General features: G+C 38.8%; 1 protein-coding gene and 1 pseudogene across 2 annotated transcripts in view; both read right to left on the bottom strand.

The window, feature by feature from the left end:
• The window catches only part of POU2F1 (POU class 2 homeobox 1), a 202,575-nt gene that overhangs the window by 68,144 nt on the left and 114,196 nt on the right, over nucleotides 1–20,235 (bottom strand). For both annotated transcript variants that reach the window (XM_018046442.1, XM_018046443.1), the window contains exon 2: nucleotides 19,504–19,569. In XM_018046442.1, the coding sequence (XP_017901931.1) occupies nucleotides 19,504–19,569 (66 nt within the window). The remainder of the gene's footprint in view (nucleotides 1–19,503; nucleotides 19,570–20,235) is intronic.
• On the bottom strand, nucleotides 11,588–12,281 carry LOC102171673 (annotated as a pseudogene).

Raw genomic sequence — 20,235 nt, 5'->3', positions numbered from 1 at the left:
TGCAGAGGCACTGGTCAGCAGTGGGCTGCCGCAGGGGCAGCGGCTCTGCATGTGGCAGACCTGGGTCACACGGCATGTGACACACGCCCTTTAAGAAGAGGTTGGCATGAACCCTGCCACAGAGCCGACAAGCAGACGACCGACCAACTGCAGAACAGTTATGCCAGAGAAATCAGACTCTTCGCGACCCCACAGACTGTGGCCTACCAGGGCTCCTCCGTCCATGGGATGTTCCAGGCAAGAGTACTGCAGTGGGTTTCCATTTCCTTCTCCAACCTAGACAGCATATTAAAAAGCGGAGACATTACTTTGCCAACAAGGTCCATCTAGTCAAAGCTGTGGTTTGTTTGGTAGTCATGTATGAATGTGAGAATTGCACCATAAATAAAGCTGACTGCCAAAGAACTGATGCTTTTAAACTGTGGTGTTGGAGAAGATTCTTGAGAGTCCCTTGGACTGCAAGGAGATCCAACCAGTCCATTCTAAAGGAAATCAGCTCTGAATATTCACTGGAAGGACTGATGCTGCAGCTGAAACTTGGGCCACCTGATGTGTAGAACTGACTCACTGGAAAAGACCCTGATGCTGGGGAAGATTGAAGGCAGGAGGAGAAGGGGACAACAGAGAATGAGATAATTGGATGGCATCACCGACGCGATGGGCATGAGTTTGAGCAAGCTCCAGGAGTTGGTGATGGACAAGGAAGCATGGCGTGCTGCAGTCCATGGGGTCACAAAGAGTTGGACAGGACTGAGCGACTGAAATGAAGTGAATAATCAGAATAAGAATGATCAGAATAAGAGAATTTAATAAGATGCAGCACACAAAATCTGTTAAAAATTGCCTTTGTTATACACAGATGACCTGGGCTTCCTTGGTAGGTCAGTTGATAATGAATCCATCTGTAATGCAGGAGATTCCCATTTGATTCCTGGGTTGTGAAGATCTTCTGAATGGATAGGCTACTCATTCCAGAATTCTTGGACTTCCCTGGTAGCTCAGATGGTAAAGAATCCACCTGCAATGTGGAAGATCTGGGTTCAATCCCTGGGTTGGGAAGATCCCCTGGAGGAGGGCATGGCAACCCACTCCAGTATTCTTGCCTGGAGAATCCCCATGGACAGAGAAGCGTGTTGGGATACAGTCCCTGGGTTCACGTAGAGTCGGACACAACTGAGCAACTAACCACATACATACCTACTACTTTAAAATTACAAGCATCATTCATCAAAAGACTATGTATAATTAATGAAAAGAAGAAAATAACTACAATACATATAAATAAGAAAGGATTAGTATTCAGAACACACAAAAAACTCCCATGAATCAACTTTAAAAGCCCAAAAGAAAAATTAGATTGGCAAAACAAATGAATTAAGAATTTCACAAAAGAGGAAACATAATGGCCCAGAAACACAAGAAAGGATATTCAACTTCCTTGGAAACTAGGGAAATACAATAAAGTCCCAATGAGATAGCATTTTACACCCGCAAGATTGGCTAAAATTACAAAGGCGGTTAATAGGAAGTTTTGGCAAGAGTACAATTCTCGTCTGTTGTTGGCAGCAGTATTATTCAGTACTACCACTTTAGCTGTGGCCACACTACTGAGTAACACTGTAACAGGTTCAGCAGTTACATCATTAAATACTCTAGAGATGTTCACACATATGTATCAAGAGATCACCAAATTACAGCAGTAATGTCTGTAACAGCAAAAGCCTAAAAATGATGGAAACGTCTATCAGTAATAGAATGGATAGAAAAATTGTGATGCATTCATATACTGGGATTACACATCCAGTGAAAGTGAATTAGAGATATATGTACAAACCTGGATGAATCCCTAAAACATAACGTTCAGCAAAAGAAACCAGACAGAGAATATATATATATAGTATGATTCAACTAATACATAGCTGGAAAAATGTGGAGAGAAAAGCAGTGTGGCCGCTAACGCCAAGTTCAGGTTGATGGCTGCCTCTTTGGTAGAAGCACAGGATCAGAATGGACCTACCATGGCCTTCTGGAACAGGATAACTGTTTTGTGACCAGAGTGGTAGGCACATGAAGTGCTTAAAGCACACGTATGTGTTTACATAAAGGTTTTTACAATAACCACTTTTATATGAAAACAGTAAAAGAAAAACATCAACAATGACCAGAGTTGCAGTAAACTTTTGGGGACACATCTAGACAGCAAGAGGCAAAGAAAAAAGCAGGTGCATTAGAGGTGAATCCAAGGACCCTAGTTACAGTGAAGGCCCAGCTGAAAGTGAGGTGAAACTTACATGGAGTTCAAGAATTTTTGGCTTCCCCAGTGGCTCAGCTCGTAAAGAATCCGCCTGCAACGCGGGAGACCTGGGTTTGATCCCTGGGTTCGGAAGATTCCCCCAAGATCCCCACTCCAGTGTTCTGGCCTGGAGAATTTCAAGACTGTATGGGGTTGCAAAGAGTCAGACATGACTGAGTGACTTTCACTAAGAACTGGCAAGTTGTCATCTCCCAGGAAGTTGTTTCTTCATAGGTAGTAGTCAAGGACCGAACAGGCAAAGGTCTCCTCTCCTGATAAATAGTTCACACTTCTGAGATTTGCACAGGTTTCACGCTTTTCAATGCCTCTCAGTGCCCAGACCATGTGCTGCCTTCCTTTATGTTTCCAACCTTCCAAACACAAAAGCAATAGTTTATACCTTCTATTTACTCCTTGCGATTTGTCTCTTAAAAAAAACTGACTTCTGCTTTTTAAAATTCTGTCCAGGAGTGCCTTTATTTTATTATTATTATTTTTTGGTAGAGGGAGGACAGTCTTTCATTATCCTAATCCTGTTGTCATTTCTCCATGAATGAGAATAGATATCCATGTCCTTTCTTTGTTGTGTTAGTCGCTAAGTCATGTCCGACTCCTCTGTGACTCCATGGACTGCAGCCCGCAAGGCTCCTTTGTCCGTGGGATTCTCCAGGCAAGAACACTGGAGTGGGCACCACGCCCTCCTCCAGGGGGTCTTCCCGACCCAGGGATGGACCCCATAGCTCCTGTGTCTCCTGCAGTGGCAGGCGGGTTCTATACCACAAGCGCCAGCCGGGAAGCCCCATCTTATGTGTAGTAGTTTGTATATATGAGTCCCATACAAATTGAATCCATAATGATTAAAGCAATTAAAAAATAGATGTACCTTTCTCTTATTTCTACTTTTAAATTAATTTTACTGGAGTATAGTTGATTAACAATGTTGTGTTAGTTTCTGCTGTACAGAAAAGTCAATCAGTTATGTATACACATATATGTCCACTTGTTTTTAGATTCTATTCCCATACGGGTCATTAAAGAGTACAATCGAGCTTTTAAGTAAAGACACTTAATCCTCATTTAAGAGATAATATTAATATTTTCCAAACAGGTCAACCCTTTGAGGCCTCAAAATTGAAACTTACAATTTAGTTATTTCTTCAGGATCTAGTTATATCTAAAGGAAACCATGATACTTAAAAACAAATTTTCTTTTTCCTAATCTCAGTGATCTCAGATTTTTCTTCTAAATGCATGGGTTTGAGAGGTAGTAAATAAATAAGAAAAACTGCCACTGCCCTCAAGCCAAGCATGGCAGACTATGGTATTTGCAGTAAGAAAGGTACAAAGTGCTTTGAGAGTTCTAGTGTGGCAGAGAGGGAGAGAGGAGATTTTAAACAGGGTCTAGGGTTACAGAGTGAGGGCTGAGCCACCAAGGTGAGTAAAGCAACAATCAAGTGGTTCAGATGTAAACATACTTTATTACAACCCATTATTCGTATCATAAGTCCTAACTGTAATGCAGAGGGAGATGACCAAAGACAGTGTCGAAAAAAAGTAGAGATTTGGTTTCTAACACTATTTCCTGACAAAAATGAATGCAGAGAGGTTACTTTAAATGTATATTATTCAACCCATTAGCAGGCTCTAGGAGGGAAAAAAAAAGGATAATAACAAGTGTAACAAGGATGTGGAGAAAATGGGATCCTTGGCCCTGATTATGGAAATACAAAATCATTGAGCTGCTGTGGAAGAGTTTAGCGGATCTTCAAAAATGTTAACTACATGATCCATCAATTCCACTGTAGGTATATACCCTAAAGAATTGAAAACAGATACTCAAATCCTCGGACATGATTGTCCACAGTAGCACTATTCACAGTAACTAAAAAGTAGAAACAACCCAAATGTCCATTAACAGGTGACTGGAAAAACAAGCTGTGGTACAGTCACACAATGGAACATTATTTGGGCACAAAAAGAATGAAGTACTGCTACAACCTAGATGAACCGCAAAAACATCATGCTAAGTGAGGAAGTCAGACAGACATACTGCATGATTCCATTTAAATGACATCTCCAGAAGGGTTCAACCAATACAGACAGATCACATACTGATGACTGCCAGGAGCTGGTGGGGGGGAAAGTAGAGCAACCTTTTCCTGGTCTCCCTCTGGAATAACGTTAGAGCCGGATAAAAGCAGCAGCTGCAGCGGCACTGTGAAGGTGCTCGACGCCACAGAACTGCTCGCCTTCAACGGTTACCTTTACGTCGCATGCACTTCACCTCAATTAAACAGAGTCACAGATGAATTCTCAGCTGTAGAACAAAACAGACAGCAGGGATCTTACTTGCCTATGAGCGTCCCTGGCTATAGCAGCCAATCTCACCTCTCTAACTGGCCACTTGACATTCTGCTACAAGGCAAGTAACAAGAGAGTTAACCTCTAGTCGAACTGTGTATGTACAAAAATAAACAAAATTTTTTTGGATGAGAAATTCTGGAACATGGGGTTCGTGAAAGCAATTTTCCATCACTAAGCACCTATATTCTGGATAATATCTACTATATTTTAATCTGTAATGAGCAGCCACATTATATACTACTACTTCAGTTAAACCTATACAATAGGGAAAAGTTTTTTTTTTTCCTTCAGATTTTTAATTTAAGGCAGTAAATTTAATTTCAGTAAATTTAAGGCAATCAAAATTATGGTTAAATTTAAGATGTCCTACAAGAAATAATGATAATATCTGTGCCTGTCACTTCATTACCTTGATAAGCAGCACACATTCCAAATGAACTCCACAAAAAGTCAGGCAACTGTGGGACATAACACAAAAAACAGCCAAAAGATCTTCATGAAAACTTTCTTCTACGTGTGTGTGTGTGTGTGTGTGTGTGTGTGTGTGTGTATGTGAACAGGTGGTTTCTTCCAAGTGTGTCACCATAAAATGGGAGGAACCTGGGATAATGGAAATCCAGAAAGAGCATCACTTATGGCTATAAAAACATTCTATGTTATTACAAAACAAGATGCATAATCAGAACTGAGGCTATAGTTTATCCACGGAATGGATGATTATAACACATCTGCTAAAAATTTGAAATCAGATTGATTACTTTCTTTGAAGCCAAAGATGGAGAAGCTCTATACAGTCAACAAAAACAAGACTGGGAGCTCACTGCGGCTCAGATCATGGACTCCTTATTGCCAAAGTCAGACTTAAATTGAAGAAAGTGAGGAAAATCACTAGACCATTCAGGTATGACCTAAATCAAATCCCTTACAATTACACAGTGGAAGTAAGAAATAGACTTAAGGGACTAGATCTGATAGAGTGCCTGATGAACTGTGGTGGGAGGTTCGTGACATTGTACAGGAGACAGGAAACCTCCCCAGGATCAAGAACATCCCCAGGAAAAAGAAATGCAAAAAGCAAAATGGCTGTCTGAGGAGGCCTTACAGATAGCTGTGAAAAGAAGAGAAGCCAAAAGCAAAGGAGAAAAGGAAAGATATACCCATTTGAATGCAGAGTTCCAAAGAATAGCAAGAAGAGATAAGAAAGCCTTCCTCAGCGATCAGTGCAATAAATAGAGGAAAACAATAGAATGGGAAAAAATAGAGATCTCTTCAAGAATATTAGAGATACCAAGAGAACATTTCATGCAAAGATAGGCACAATTAAGGACAGAAATGGTATGGACCTAACAGAAGCAGAAGATATTAAGAAGAAGTGGCAAGAATACACAGAAAAACTATACAGAAAAGATCTTCATGACCTAGATAATCACGATGGTATGATCACCCACCTAGAGCCAGACATCCTAGAACATGAAGTCAAGTGGGCCTTAGGAAGCATCACTATGAACAAAGCTACTGGAGGTGATTGAATTCCAGTTGAGCTACTTCAAATCCTCAAAGATGATGTTGTGAAAGTGCTGTACTCAATATGCCAGCAAATTTGGAAAACTCAGCAGTGGCCACAGGACTGGAATAGGTCGGTTTTCATTCCAATCCCAAAGAACAGCAATGCCAAAGAATGCTTAAACTACCGCACAGTTGCACTCATCTCACACGCTAGTAATGTTCAAAATTCTCCAAGCCAGGCTTCAACAATAAGTGAGAAGTAAACTTCCAGATGTTTAGCCTGGTTTTAGAAAAGGCAGAGGACCCAGAGATCAAACTGCCAACATCCACTGGATCATCAAAAAAACAAGAGTTTCAGAAACACTTCTATTTCTGCTTTATTGACTATGCCAAAGCCTTTGACTGTGTGGATCACAACTGTGGAAAATTCTGAAAGAGATGGGAATACCAGACCACCTGACCTGCCTCTTGAGAAACCTGTATGCAGGTCAGGAAGCAACAGTTAGAACTGGACATGGAACAACAGACTGGTTCCAAATAGGAAAAGGAGTACATTGAGGCTGTATATTGTCACCCTGCTTATTGAACTTATATGCAGAGTACATCATGAGAAACGCTGGGCTGGATGAAGCACAAGCTGGAATCAAGACTGCTGGGAGAAATATCAATAACCTCAGATATGCAGATGACACTACCCTTATGGCAGAAAGCAAAGAAGAACTAAAGAGCATCTTGATGTAAGTGAAAAAGGAGAGTGAAAAAGTTGGCTTAAAGCTCAACATTCAGAAAACGAAGATCATGGCATCTGGTCCCATCACTTCATGGCAAATAGATGGGGAAACAGGGGAAACTGTGTCAGACTTTATTCTGGGGGGCTCCAAAATCACTGCAGATGGTCATTGCAGCCATGAAATTAAAAGACGCTTACTCCTTGGAATTAAAGTTATGACCAGCCTAGACAGCATATTGAAAAGCAGAGACATTACTTTGCCAACAAAGGTCCATCTAGTCAAGGCTATGGTTTTTCCAATGGTCATGTATGGATGTGACAGTTGGACTGTGAAGAAAACCGAGTGCCGAAGAATTGATGCTTTTGAACTGTGGTGCTGGAGAAGACTCTTGAGAGTCCCTTGGACTGCAAGGAGATCCAACCAGTCAATCCTAAAGGAGATTAGTCCTGGGTGTTCATTGGAAGGACTGTTGCTGAAGCTGAAACTCCAATACTTTGGCCACCTCATGCGAAGAGCTGACTCATTTGAAAAGACCCTGATGCTGGGAAAGATTGATGACAGGAGGAGAAGGGGACAACAGAGGATGAGATGGTTGGATGGCATCACCAACTCAATGGACATGAGTTTGAGTAAACTCTGGGAGTTGGTGATGAACAGGGAGGCCTGGTGTGCTGTGGTCCATGGGGTCGCAAAGAGTTGGACACGACTGAACTGAGCTGAACTGAAAAATATCCACTGCTACTGTATATTCATGTACCAAGAAATGGTACATGTTTTATTTTTTTTGGTTGTTTTTATGTAGATAACTGTACATCAGTGATACATGATAAGATTTCTATAAATGGTTGACATTTGTTGAATTAACTCTATCAGGATGAAAGTTCTATTAAAATAATTTAGCTTTCTTTTTAATTGTAGAAAAATGACTTGTGAGCTACCTAATACTGAGATCAAGTCTTCTGCAAATATCATATAACAGGAATACTCTGAAGACCAAGAAAACCAAAAAACCCTTATTCTTTTTTTTTTTTTTTTACAGAAATCTGCACACTTGCTCTGTTCCATCTTTCTTCTGCCTCATAATCTAGTCAAATGCTCCTTATTCACCCTTTAGCGAGTCAGGTAAATGGCAGCAGTTTTCTGCTTTCTTGGGAAACACAAAAGGTCCCTGAAAAGCTGCAGTAAAACTTATTATCCTGATTTTATCTGATGTCAGGGTTCCTAGCTTGAATTATGACTCTTTGCTACCAATTCTTCTTATACTGTTTATTCATCTGGATGAACTACCTATCCCAGACTTACTGCCCTGCTTTCATTTGCCCCAATATCACAAGGATATTCCTAATTATCTCTGTTCCTAATCCTATCTAGAGTGCTTTCTTACCTTCCCTTCTACCTAAAAACTTACTATCTATATTCATTATCTATAACTTATCTTTAACTTCTTCAGGCTCCCATTTCTTTAACATTTAAAAAAAAAAGAAAAGTGATGGTGGAGGAGGAGAGGGCTTCTGTCTAAGCTGCTGCACTGATCAGTGCTCTGAAAGCCGACATCCACCTTCCCCTTAGGAACTTTACCACCCGCCTCCTACTGGTTCTCTCTTAGCACATATATGGACTTGAACTCCTCTCCCATCCATCCTTCCTTTTATTTAATATCACACCATCATCACGCTCATACTCATAACAAACACTGTTTACTGTTACAGAGCTTTTACTGAATTATACATCTATTTGCTTTCAACATCAAATTTTATGCAATGGCTTATTATTATTTATCTCCATATTATAGCTAAAAAACCCTGTGGCACAAAAGGAAATAATGTGCCCAAAGCAACATAACTGAAAAAGAAACCAGGATCTGAATCCAGATGGTCTGGTTCCAGGGCCTAAGCTTTTAATCACACACCTTCTTATAGAGCTTCTATTTAAAAAGTTGCCTACATTTATCCTTCCCCTGCCAACTCTATCCATAGCAATTTCTTTCCTTATATCACTTACTTAAAATCTTTAAGTCCCTAGTATATGAATAAATAAACACGGTATTACTGTATAGCACAGGGAACTATATTCAGTATCTTGTAATAAACCATAATGAAACAAAAATATATACATATAACTAAATCACTTTGTTGTATAGCAGAAATTAACACAACATTGTAAATCAACTATACTTCAATAAGATAAATTTCTTAAAAATTCCCTAGTAACTACTGTCAAACCCAAAGATCACATTTTAAAATCCCTATATGTCTCTACCTCTTTGCAAGACTTTATTACAGTGAATACTAACTCCATGAAATCTGCTGTCCAGTTCACTTCTGATCTCTGCAGTTGCTCTTTCTTAGTCTACTTAAAGCAGTGTCCAAAGTGAGAGGAGAGTGAAAAAGTTGGCTTAAAGCTCAACATTCAGAAAACGAAGATTGCGGCATCTAGTCCCATCACTTCATGGGAAATAGATGGGGAAACAGGGGAAACTGTGTCAGACTGTATTTTGGGGGGCTCCAAAATCACTGCAGATGGTGACTGTAGCCATGAAATTAAAAGACGCTTACTCCTTGGAAGGAAAGTTATGATCAACCTAGATAGCATATTCAAAAGCAGAGACATTACTTTGCCAACAAAGGTCCGTTTAGTCAAGGCTATGGTTTTTCCTGTGGTCGTGTATGGATGTGAGAGTTGGACTGTGAAGAAAGCTGAGCACCGAAGAATTGATGCTTTTGAACTGTGGTGTTGGAGAAGATTCTTGAGAGTCCCTTGGACTGCAAGGAGATCCAACCAGTCCATCCTAAAGGAGATCAGCCCTGGGTGTTCATTGGAAGAACTGATGGTGAAGCTCAAACTCCAATACTTTGGCCACCTCATGTGAAGAGCTGACTCATTGGAAAAGACCCCGATGCTGGGAAGGATTGGGGGCAGGAGAAGGGGATGACAGAGGATGAGATGGCTGGGTGGCATCACAGACTCGATGGACATGAGTCTGAGTGAACTCCGGGAGCTGGTGATGGACAGGGAGGCCTGGCGTGCTGCGATTCATGGGGTCGCAGAGAGTTGGACACGACTGAGCGACTGAACTGGACTGAACTGAAAGGAAATTTATGTGATGATGGAAATGTTTCACTAACATAGTGGATAGTAGCCACTAATGACATATGGCTACTGAGCAGAAGAAGGGTAGCTAACATGACTGCATTTTAAATTTAATTTAATTTAAACAGCGATGTGCAGCCTGTGGCCACCCTACTACAGCGCAGGGCTCCTCTTTCTCTATCCGCCCTTTTTATGTTATAGAAGAACTTTGCCTGTGGTCCTCTTCTCAGCTTATTCCATTCTCTTCTCAGTAGTACCTCCCTGCTAAGTGCTTCCACACCTATATAAGCAGCCAATTCCTGCCCCCCCCCCCCCACCGGAACATATCTCTATCTTCAATTACTCACTTTTTCACCTACAAGTACTATAAGGCACCCAAATGCAACATCTTCAGAACTGAATGTATCACCTCAGGCAGTCTATTCCCAGCTCAGGCCGTCCCTACTCAGGTAACGGTGCTATGTCTATCGTGGTCCCAAGACAAACACAGCCATTTATTTTAGATTATTCCCTTTTCTTCCTCCCTTTTTTCTAAAAAACACCTTCTCATTCTCCTCTCCACCTCTCACAAGTGCTCATTAAATCTGACCCCTGGCTTCTACTGCCACTGCTCTAAGCCAAAAATGCTACATAGTGGATTTAATTGAAAGAGTAATGGAGTCTAGTTTTTTGCTTCAAGCAAGATGTAGAATATAAGATAACTGGGAAAATCTTTTATATTTGTTAGAAAAAAAGAACACAAAAAAGTGACACGATAGGAAACTAACCTGCCTTGTAAGGAAGAAGGGAGAAAATTACAATTTCATAATTTGTGTTTAAAGCAGCCTTTTAGAAACAAACACAATATATTAATATTCTAAATTATATTTGTAATGAATGAAAATAAAGTGGATACTGCCTTTAAAAATCTTAATTTTTGTTACTGGGTTACCACTTGGTGAAAAGATCAATTGCTCATTCACTCTTTTAACAAAAGTGAAATTTTAATTCAAATGTCACTTAGTATTCTCACAGGCTCACTAATCATGCATGGTTCTCTGCCCCATACACCAAAACGACAGCAATTAAAAACTCCCCACAGGCACCAAAAGGCAGGGCCAGGAAAAGTGTCTCAATATGGAATAGTCAGAATCTCTTAAAAGCTATGTACTTTGACATCTGTCAAACCAAACACTAGAGGAAAGCCATCTTTCCTACTAAGTGTTTGACTTTTTGCTTCTAGACCACCAAGAACAGAGTAATATATCCTCTACCATGCTCCTGAGGCTCTAGAAGTGCTCCAGGCAGTTTCAATGATCTGTGGAACTATTTAAAACATCCTATGAAGGAAGACCAAGGAAAATCAGTTCAGTGTTGGTATTTCCACTCTGATGCTTATAAAAGAACACTGGCCAGTGCATAATGCAGTCCACATAGTAAAATACACAATAAATTTAAAACAATAATAATAATAACGATAAGAATGCTAGTAATAATTCTACGATAAACATAAGTTCAAAAGGAAAATGGCCTTGTGGAGTCTGAAATGCGTAACTGTTCCACGATTTTTTTTTTTTTTTTGGTTGCCAAATAATCTTTTATTTTCCTTTTTTCTTTGCAGTTCCTACCTAGCTGGGCACTACACTGCACCACTGTTGTTTGATGTCATGAAAGTCGTGGCCATCAACACTGCGGCCCACAGACTGGGCGGTCTCCAGGATTTCTTTAATGGTTCCAGAGAATACTCTAGCTATTAAAGACTGATGCCACATCTGTCAGGCAATGTTGACAAGCTCATCAAAAGTGTTATTTCCACTGCGCTCAAAGTTTTTCTGCTTCTGTCTTTGTACTTGAGGGCTCTGATGATCAGGGCAGAAGCAGAAGGCACCGCCTCAATCTGGACCTATCTGTTCTGAACGGCCAGTTTCACTGTCATCCTCAGGCCCTTCCTATCACCAGCTGCCTTGGTGATGTCATCACCAATCTTTTTTGGAGACAAGAGCCAGAGGACTGATCTTGGGAGCCAGGGCATACGTGGCACCTACTTCCCCACTGGTGCACCTCAGATACACAGCTCTGATCTCGCTGGGGTCTAAGTTAGGTGGCATGGTGAGGTCGGCTGGTGTCAGATGAACCTGCATTTGGGACAACTGAAAAAAGGCGCATCTTTGCTTCCTCCAAGCCGAAAGCTCTACCATGTTTTGGTGATAACTTTATGTGAGCCTGTCCCTCAGTGAATTTCTGAGGCTTCTCCTAAAACTACTGGTAGTTCATCTGGAAATGCTTTCCCAAACTAGCACTGTTTCAAGACATCAAGATTCTTCAATTATTACAAAAATAGCAGATATATTCACTGGTGCCCTGGTCTTTCAAAATCTTTTGCCCTCATCTCAAAGAAAATGATGCCTGATCATAATCTCTTAAGAATACAACTTTCTAATATCAACCATGGCAGGAATAAGTCTCACAGAACAGATAAAAAACATTTGTCACTAAGAATTTCTGATAGTATTTTTGGAATGCCATTCCATAACTGTAGATTAGGCTGAATTAATAAATTTATTTGGCTTTTTCAGTTGCCAAAAAGATCTTGATATTTATTATCCTGGAGAAAAATCATCTGAATGAAAAAATCAAGTGAACATAATTCAGGTAAAAAGAAGATAGTTAAACTGACCACAAACTCAGTCAATCAACAGGTTAAAACCGAATCCTCCTAAAACTGAGCTCTTGTCTGGTTAAAAGATGAGTTGGTTGCTTTAAAATAAAATAACTTTTAATCTTTCAAAACAGTTAAATATTATCAGAAAAATAATATCTTATATTTTAAAAATTTAATCTGATGTCATTTTTCTTTATTAATTATAAAAGTTACAAAAAGCCAACAATAAATTTTCAAAAATAACAAAAATAAGCCAATGGTAATGGAAGTGGCTGCACTAAAGTCTGCAGAACTCTAATGCTAATTCGGAGGATGACTAAACGATAAAGGATTTAGAAAGCACATGACGTGACGGGGAAACGCGAAAGAATTTAGAAACCTTCAGTGCAGATTTCTTCCTGCCATCTTAGCTTTCACGCTTTCTCCACACTGAACACACACTGCCTATTACCATCACATTTAGATCCTACCCAGCTTCAAGGCCCAGTTTAAGCTCCACTTTCTTCAAAGCCTTCCCTGATCTTCCCAGCTAGAAATGATATCTCCCTACACTGAATTCCCATGGACTCTTGTAATACTTACGATTATTCTATCACATTTTCACATATGATCTCTATAAGAGAAATTTCTTGAGAACAAATTAATATTTTATTCAATTTTAGTGATTCTACTGAGAACAGTATAGTCTTACACACAGGAGACAAAACAAAAGGAACATAGTACAGAAGACAGGAGGCTGTCTGCTTACTGTTACAGACGTGTGTTTATTGATATGCCTGACTCTTGTCAAGTAACTAAACATCGAAGCCTCAATCCCTGATCTACAGAAAGAAAAAATAATGCCTCAGATGGTTGTTATAAGGATTAAATGAGGTAATCTATACAAGTGTTTAACATACTTAATGAGCGTAATACTTAATGAATGACAGCCACTGTTATATTACTTTATAATAAATTATCATATTTATAATACTTCATAATAAATCTATATACTTTATAATATATGTACTAATATAATAAATACTTTACAATAGATAAATTAAAAAAAAAAAACTATACAGTCCTAGAATTCTCCAGGCTAGAATACTGGAGTGGGTAGCCTATCCTTTCTCCAGTGGATCTTCCCAACCCAGGAATCCAAGCGGGGTCTCCTGCATTACAGGCAGATTTTTTACCAACTGAGCTATGAGGGAAGCCCTTTATAATAAATCACTTTATAATAAATGTTAAAACGATGAAAACTTAGACTAGGGCAATGACTTCTAGGAAAGCTTTCATTTTTGAAAAATAAGAAAAATCATTTTAATCTATGTTATTGCTAAGGGCAGAATTCAAGAGTATAGATAACACAGTTACATAACAGCAGAATAGGATGCATTAAAAATTGTTCTCTGTCAAAGCATGAGTCCAAGCTCAGGGTAGATGAACATTTGTCAGGAATACTGATGAAAGAAATCTGCTCTCTGATTAAACAGTGAGCAAGGCTTAACATTTGTCTAATAATTTTTACTTTAAAGAAAATGCCTTGGTTTTTCTTACCGAAGTTTATAAAACGTTATACAACTTCTGGTCTCCAACTGTCATCTAAAATACAGTTAATCAGATTTAATTTAGGATAAAGTACTCTGGCAGGCAGAATGGCCACTCAAAGATGTCTACATTTTAATCCCAGAAGCTGTGAATAGTTACCTTACATGGTAAAAAAGATTTTGCAGATTGGATTAGGTCAAGGGTCTTTAGATGGGGGTGTTATGCTCGATTATCTGGGTGGACCCAGTGTAACCACAAAATGGTCTTTGTAAGAGTGAGAGGAAGGCGGGAGAGTCAGAGAAGATGTGCTAAGAGGAGCAGCCGTGAGAGAGGAAGACAGGCAGACAGACCTAAAGACACTTTACTTCCGGCTTGGGAGATGGAGGAAGAGGCCATAAACCAAGGAACACAGGTGGCCTATAGAAGCTGCTAGAAGAGAGAAGGAAACGAATTCTCTCCACAGAGCTTCTGGAAGGAATGCAGCTTAGGGCTTCTGACCTCCAAAGCCATAATAAAACTGTGCTGTTTTACCCAGCAATTTCACAATTAGTTATATATTCCAAAGAACTATGTACACTGGTGCACAATTCACAATGGAAACAACCCAAGTGTCCATAAACAGATGAATGGATAAACAACATGTGATGTAAACATACAGCTATATACTATACAACACAGATGAACTTGAAAATATGCTAACTGTAATAAATCAGGCACAAAAGAACATACTGCATAATTCCACTTAAGTAAAGTATCTAGAATAGGCAAATTCAGAGACAGAAAACAGATCAGAGGTTACCAAAGGCTTGGAGAAAGAAGCAGAGTTACTGTTTCCCCTAGGGGAAGCATCCTTTCCAGCATCCTTGTGCAGAAAGCTGTGTTATAAGAAATATCATGACTACTCCCTCTTATCCAGATGGGTACTATATTGAAACGATATTATTTGGAAAAATAATACAATCTTACATTTTCTTCACTTGTGATCTTGGACTTCTTGAGCTAGGCTATGGAAAGGCCATATATTCCTGTTGGCTAGATTAAGCCATACATCTACTCTCTTTAATTTTACCTCAAGAGGCTTATTAATATTTTTTTTTCTTTTAATCAATCTCTTAAAGGTAACTATGTCAAAATTCACTAACTCGACTTAAATCCTCAAATCTATCTCATTCAAAATCTTTGAGGCAGTATGAGATAATAAAAGGCTCAAGATCTTTGCAATCAAAAATTACTAAATAGTTCTGAATTTATTTCCCTTATCTGTAAAATAGGCATAATGCTACTTACTTTTATCAATTATGATATAAAGTATATACAATAAAGCAGCTAGCCATGCACATATAGTAAGAATTCAACCAATGGTAAATGCTGCCATTATTATTACTCTTATCTCTGTCTTCCTCTCACATGAAAATGAAATGTTTTCATCCTCTCAGATGAAAAATGAGAAAAATGGAGAAATCTAATGTAAATTATTCCTAGTTTTCCATCTCCCTTCCACCTCAATATTCTGTCACTGTCTGATTTTACCTTCTTCTCCTCAATATTAAAGGAGGGTGTATCTTTTTCTATTTTCAAAGTTAGCCCTCTATTCTGTACTTCTGATCCCACCTCCTCCTCCCTCAGTTCTCTCAGCTGTTTTTCTTTAACTTCTTTCTCTCTGGCGGCTCACTCCACCTGGCCTATGAGACATCACCACGGCACCTTTCTACACCTCCTCTTGAATTACCATAATCTACCCTGAATCTGTCACCTGCACATCTGCCTCATCTCTAAGGGACTGCTAACTCTTCAAAGACTGAAGGGCTCTCATTTATTTGTACTGACACCTTTTAATAACACCAAGTATAATATTATTATTATTATACATATAGGATAGGCACATACTTTATAGTAAATTAATAAACCTAAACAACAGATTTTCTGTGAACATGTAAGGGCTATCTGACAAAAGTGCATTGTCAGACTTAGCTGCTCAACCTAAGTAAGTCACTCTGGCTGGAGAAAGGCAAAGAAGTACCGTCTCAACATAATCTTAAATACTCTTATAATACATTCTTTTAAAATGTCAAAAATTATTTTTTCCTGAAATGTTTAAAATTGTAGTAATCTACACAAAAGTATTCTGAATCCAGAAAATGTGAAATTTCAGTTTTATTATAATGCTGAGTTCTCTTCCACTGAAAATTTTACTTGTTATTCACAAATTAACAAAATCCAAGAATCCATATATTCTTTACAATTAATCTCCAGGCTTGTTTGTTATATTTTTAGATACAAATCAATTTATAAGCATGTAATTATTGGAATAAAGTATAATTTTATTTTATTATTTTTTACTTTTTGGCTGTGCCGCACAGCATGTAGGATCTTAGTTCTGCAACCAGGGACTGAACCCACATGCCCTACAGTGGAAGCATGCAGTCTTAACCACTGGACCACCAGTGAAGTACCAATAAACTGTAATTTTACACTCAATGGATCAGACATGGTAATTTACTATGCAAGCTGGAACTCAAATGTATTTTTATGTTCCTGAGCTAACCACCTGACATCAGTGGGGGACGCTAACAACACAGTGACAGACCTTTACCATTTAAAAAACTGACTTTCTAGGTCACCCTCAAGTGAATACAAAAGCCTGTAACATGGAAGTAATTTGTAGTTTTATAAAGGCGACAAATGCTTCAGTCAACATACAGAAAGTGTGAGTCATCAAGCTTCAGAGTTAAGACCGTCTCATGTTTGATCCAGCTTCTATTATTACTGCATTAGCAGTAATTCTTGAGAAAAAAGAATACAAATTTCCCCTATTTTGTAAAATCAACCATTATTGCTGGTGATGGAAATAAAAAAAAGCCTAAGAAAGCACCACCCACAGAATCAGTTTTAGAGACATTAAAAAGTAAAATATCTAAATTCATACCGCTCAGCTCTATGGTAGGAATGAGTCTACCAAGCACTCCATCTTAAAACAGGGCAAGAAATTCATGAGACTGTTTCAGCAAATGTTTCAGCTAGAATTTATCTTACACGGCTCTATAAATGGTTTTAGACCTGAAATATACACACAAAGTGTTGCTTAAGTTTTCAGTTTTATTTTATGGGAGGAACCATATGTAGGGCATGAAACATATGTCAGGTATAAACCCTGACCCTGCCTTTATTTCCTGGCTGGCTTTGTGCCTCAATTTCCTACCCCTTGAAATAATACCTAACTTGCAGGGCTCTCATAAGAACTCAAGTTAAACCAGGTAATGCATATAGTACTTAAGATTTCTAAAAACGTGTCATCAGGGTTTTATTGAGTGTGGTACTCAATAAATGGTAGCTACTGTAACTTCTATTACAGTGATGGATTCCCAAGGAATCCGATACAGTCCGCATTCACGGGGTTGTCCAATCATTCTGGGTCTGTTTCCCTTCTTTAAGAAATACACGACTCATCTTTGAATCTGTTCTTTCGGCATAGGTGTCCTGCTCATTCTCTTCTAGCATCTTAATGCTATCAATTGCCTTATTTCTCTCTGCAAACAAGTCCCACACCTAAGTGAGATGGCCAAATACTGGCAGAGGGACTGCAGCTACAAAAAAAAAAAAAAAAAAAGGCAAGATGGAACCCAAACAGGAGATATAAAGGAAACTGGCTGACACTTCAGACAGAGCAGAACGCTGCCCTTCCCTTCTCGGGATGTATTTACTGCAGTCTATCTGGCTAGCCTCAGAGTAACTTGAGCAACACATTCAATACAATAGGAAACCTCACTGCTCAGTTTCATACAAAGAAGCAGGTATGTTTTAAAGATTAAAAGATTAACAAGTATCTCCAGGTACAGAAAAATTTTAAATGAAAGAAATATAGGCAGGAAGCTCCTATACTGGTTCAACTCATCTACTTCAAATTAAAAGGTGCTGTAGCTAGGAGAGGTGGAAAACAAAGACACTTTCCAAGAGGGACTCTCATTTTTGCTGTCTCCTATGTGTGGGTGTGTGCTAAGCTGCTTCAGTCGTGTCCGACTCTGTGACCCACCAGGCTTCTCTGTCCATGGGATTATCCAGGGAAAAATGCTGGAGAGGGTTGTCATGCCCTCCTCCAGGGGATCTTCCTGATCTAGGGATTGAACCTGAGTCCCCTACATTGGCAGGCAGTGGACTTCCCTGGTGGCTCAGACATTAAGGAGTCTGCCTGCAACGCGGGAGACCCCAGTTCAATCCCTGGGTCAGGAAGATCCCTGGAGAAAGAAATGGCAGCCCACTGCAGTACTCTTGCCTGGAAAATCCCATGGATGAAGAAGCCTGGCAGGCTACAGTCCATGGGGTCGCACAGAGTCGGACATGACTGAGTGGCTTCACGCCACTTCTTAACCACTAGTGCCGCCTGGGAAGTCCTACTACCTCCCATAGCTAGGCTTTTTTTTTTTTTTTTCTTTAGTTTTTTATTCATAGCTAGGCTTTTAAAAAAATAGTTAGGCATTTTAAAAATGACAAGTCAAAGAGGCAGTCCTCTTTGCTAGTAAAAAACCTAGTGAAACTATTACTTTCTGGGCATCCCTTCTTAAATGGTTGTATATTTATAATTCATGCCTTTACTAGAGGGGAAGTCCCTGTACCATCTCTGGCAGATAAAGATACACAGTCAGGTATCAGGAGTCAAGTGTATGGGCTGTGGAGACAATCTATCCTTTACAGTCTCACCTCCTCCCAAGGCGGGGGGGGGTCTCAGTTTCCTCATTTTTATGATACTAATTATCTCCTAATAAAGGGTTTAATCAAGCATAATTTTTTTCTAAAAAATTACCAATTAAAAGGATGTATTAAGAACGGATATATTTTTATCTACTTATATTAATAATATTACTTCAATACAATTTATACTAAATGTGGATAAGATTTCCCATCTTGATTAATACCCATGACAGGAACACTTTTTACTGAACGGCTACTGTATAGGTGCCAAAATGGTTAATGCATTTCTCGTAGTACTCACAATGGCCTGTGAAATTCATTATCCCCATTTTATAGGCGAACAAATTAAGTCTCAAAAAGACTGGGGAACCTTCCTAAAGTCACAAAGCCAGTAAGCTACTAATACTTCATACTCAGAACTAACTGACACACAGGATTATTCTCTCAACTACTCTACAGTTTCTCTGAAAAAGATTAAACAATCTGCAGAAGTTACATAATCTTAAGTAAATACAATCCCAGTTCCTGCAAATACTAACTTATATTTGAAAACTCAATACTCACATTGGTTTTTGTTCACCGAAAATGAGTTGAATGGGAAGTTTTTTGTTTTAGCCCTATTACATTTACTTAAAAGGCTGGATCTGAGAACCATCTCTTACCTGTGCTGCTATCTCCACTCTCCATAGATGGTTTACCGGTTTCCGATGGATTGTTCATTCTTGAGTCTGCAATAAATTAGAGGAGATTTCTTAAAACTTGGGGATGTGGTTGGGTAGGCAAAAATTGTGGCAAACAAAAAGGTTAAGAATACTGACTAATGTTACAGCCCTAAAGTTCAAGGAGAGATGGTGTCAAAACTAAAACATTGCAAACTATAATAAAATTTCATCTGAAAGAAATTTAAGATTTTCATAACTCTGAAATGATCCACAAATAAATCATCTTTTAAAGAAATATAAGATTCTTCCAACAGAGATAACAGAAATCTAACCTGAAAAACTATGAGTATAATATAAAAAAGAGGAAAATGATTTATAATATGAAGCATAGAGCATATTACAGAAACAAAATTGGGGTGGGTGGGGGAGAAGTATACCTCACAATGTAAAATATGTTATTCCCAAATAGTTTCTTTTTTCCTAAGTAAAGATATTCATTAATTATAACCTAAATAAGCTACTGGTAATCTTGATAACAGACTGGACAATAACTCAACAGAATAAAAAGAAAACATGTCTAAGAAAAATAACTCCATATTTACTCTCCATGCCCCCCAAAACAAACTAAACATGCATCAAAGTGAAAATATACCAAATTCATACAATTATAAACTAGTACAAGAAGCTGGACTACAAGGCATAACAGATACATCTAATAATTACAAAACTAAG

Source organism: Capra hircus, chromosome 3 (genome assembly GCF_001704415.2).
Source record: "Capra hircus breed San Clemente chromosome 3, ASM170441v1, whole genome shotgun sequence".
Taxonomy (NCBI): Eukaryota; Metazoa; Chordata; class Mammalia; order Artiodactyla; family Bovidae; genus Capra; species Capra hircus.
This window is presented reverse-complemented; position numbering and strand designations above follow the sequence as displayed.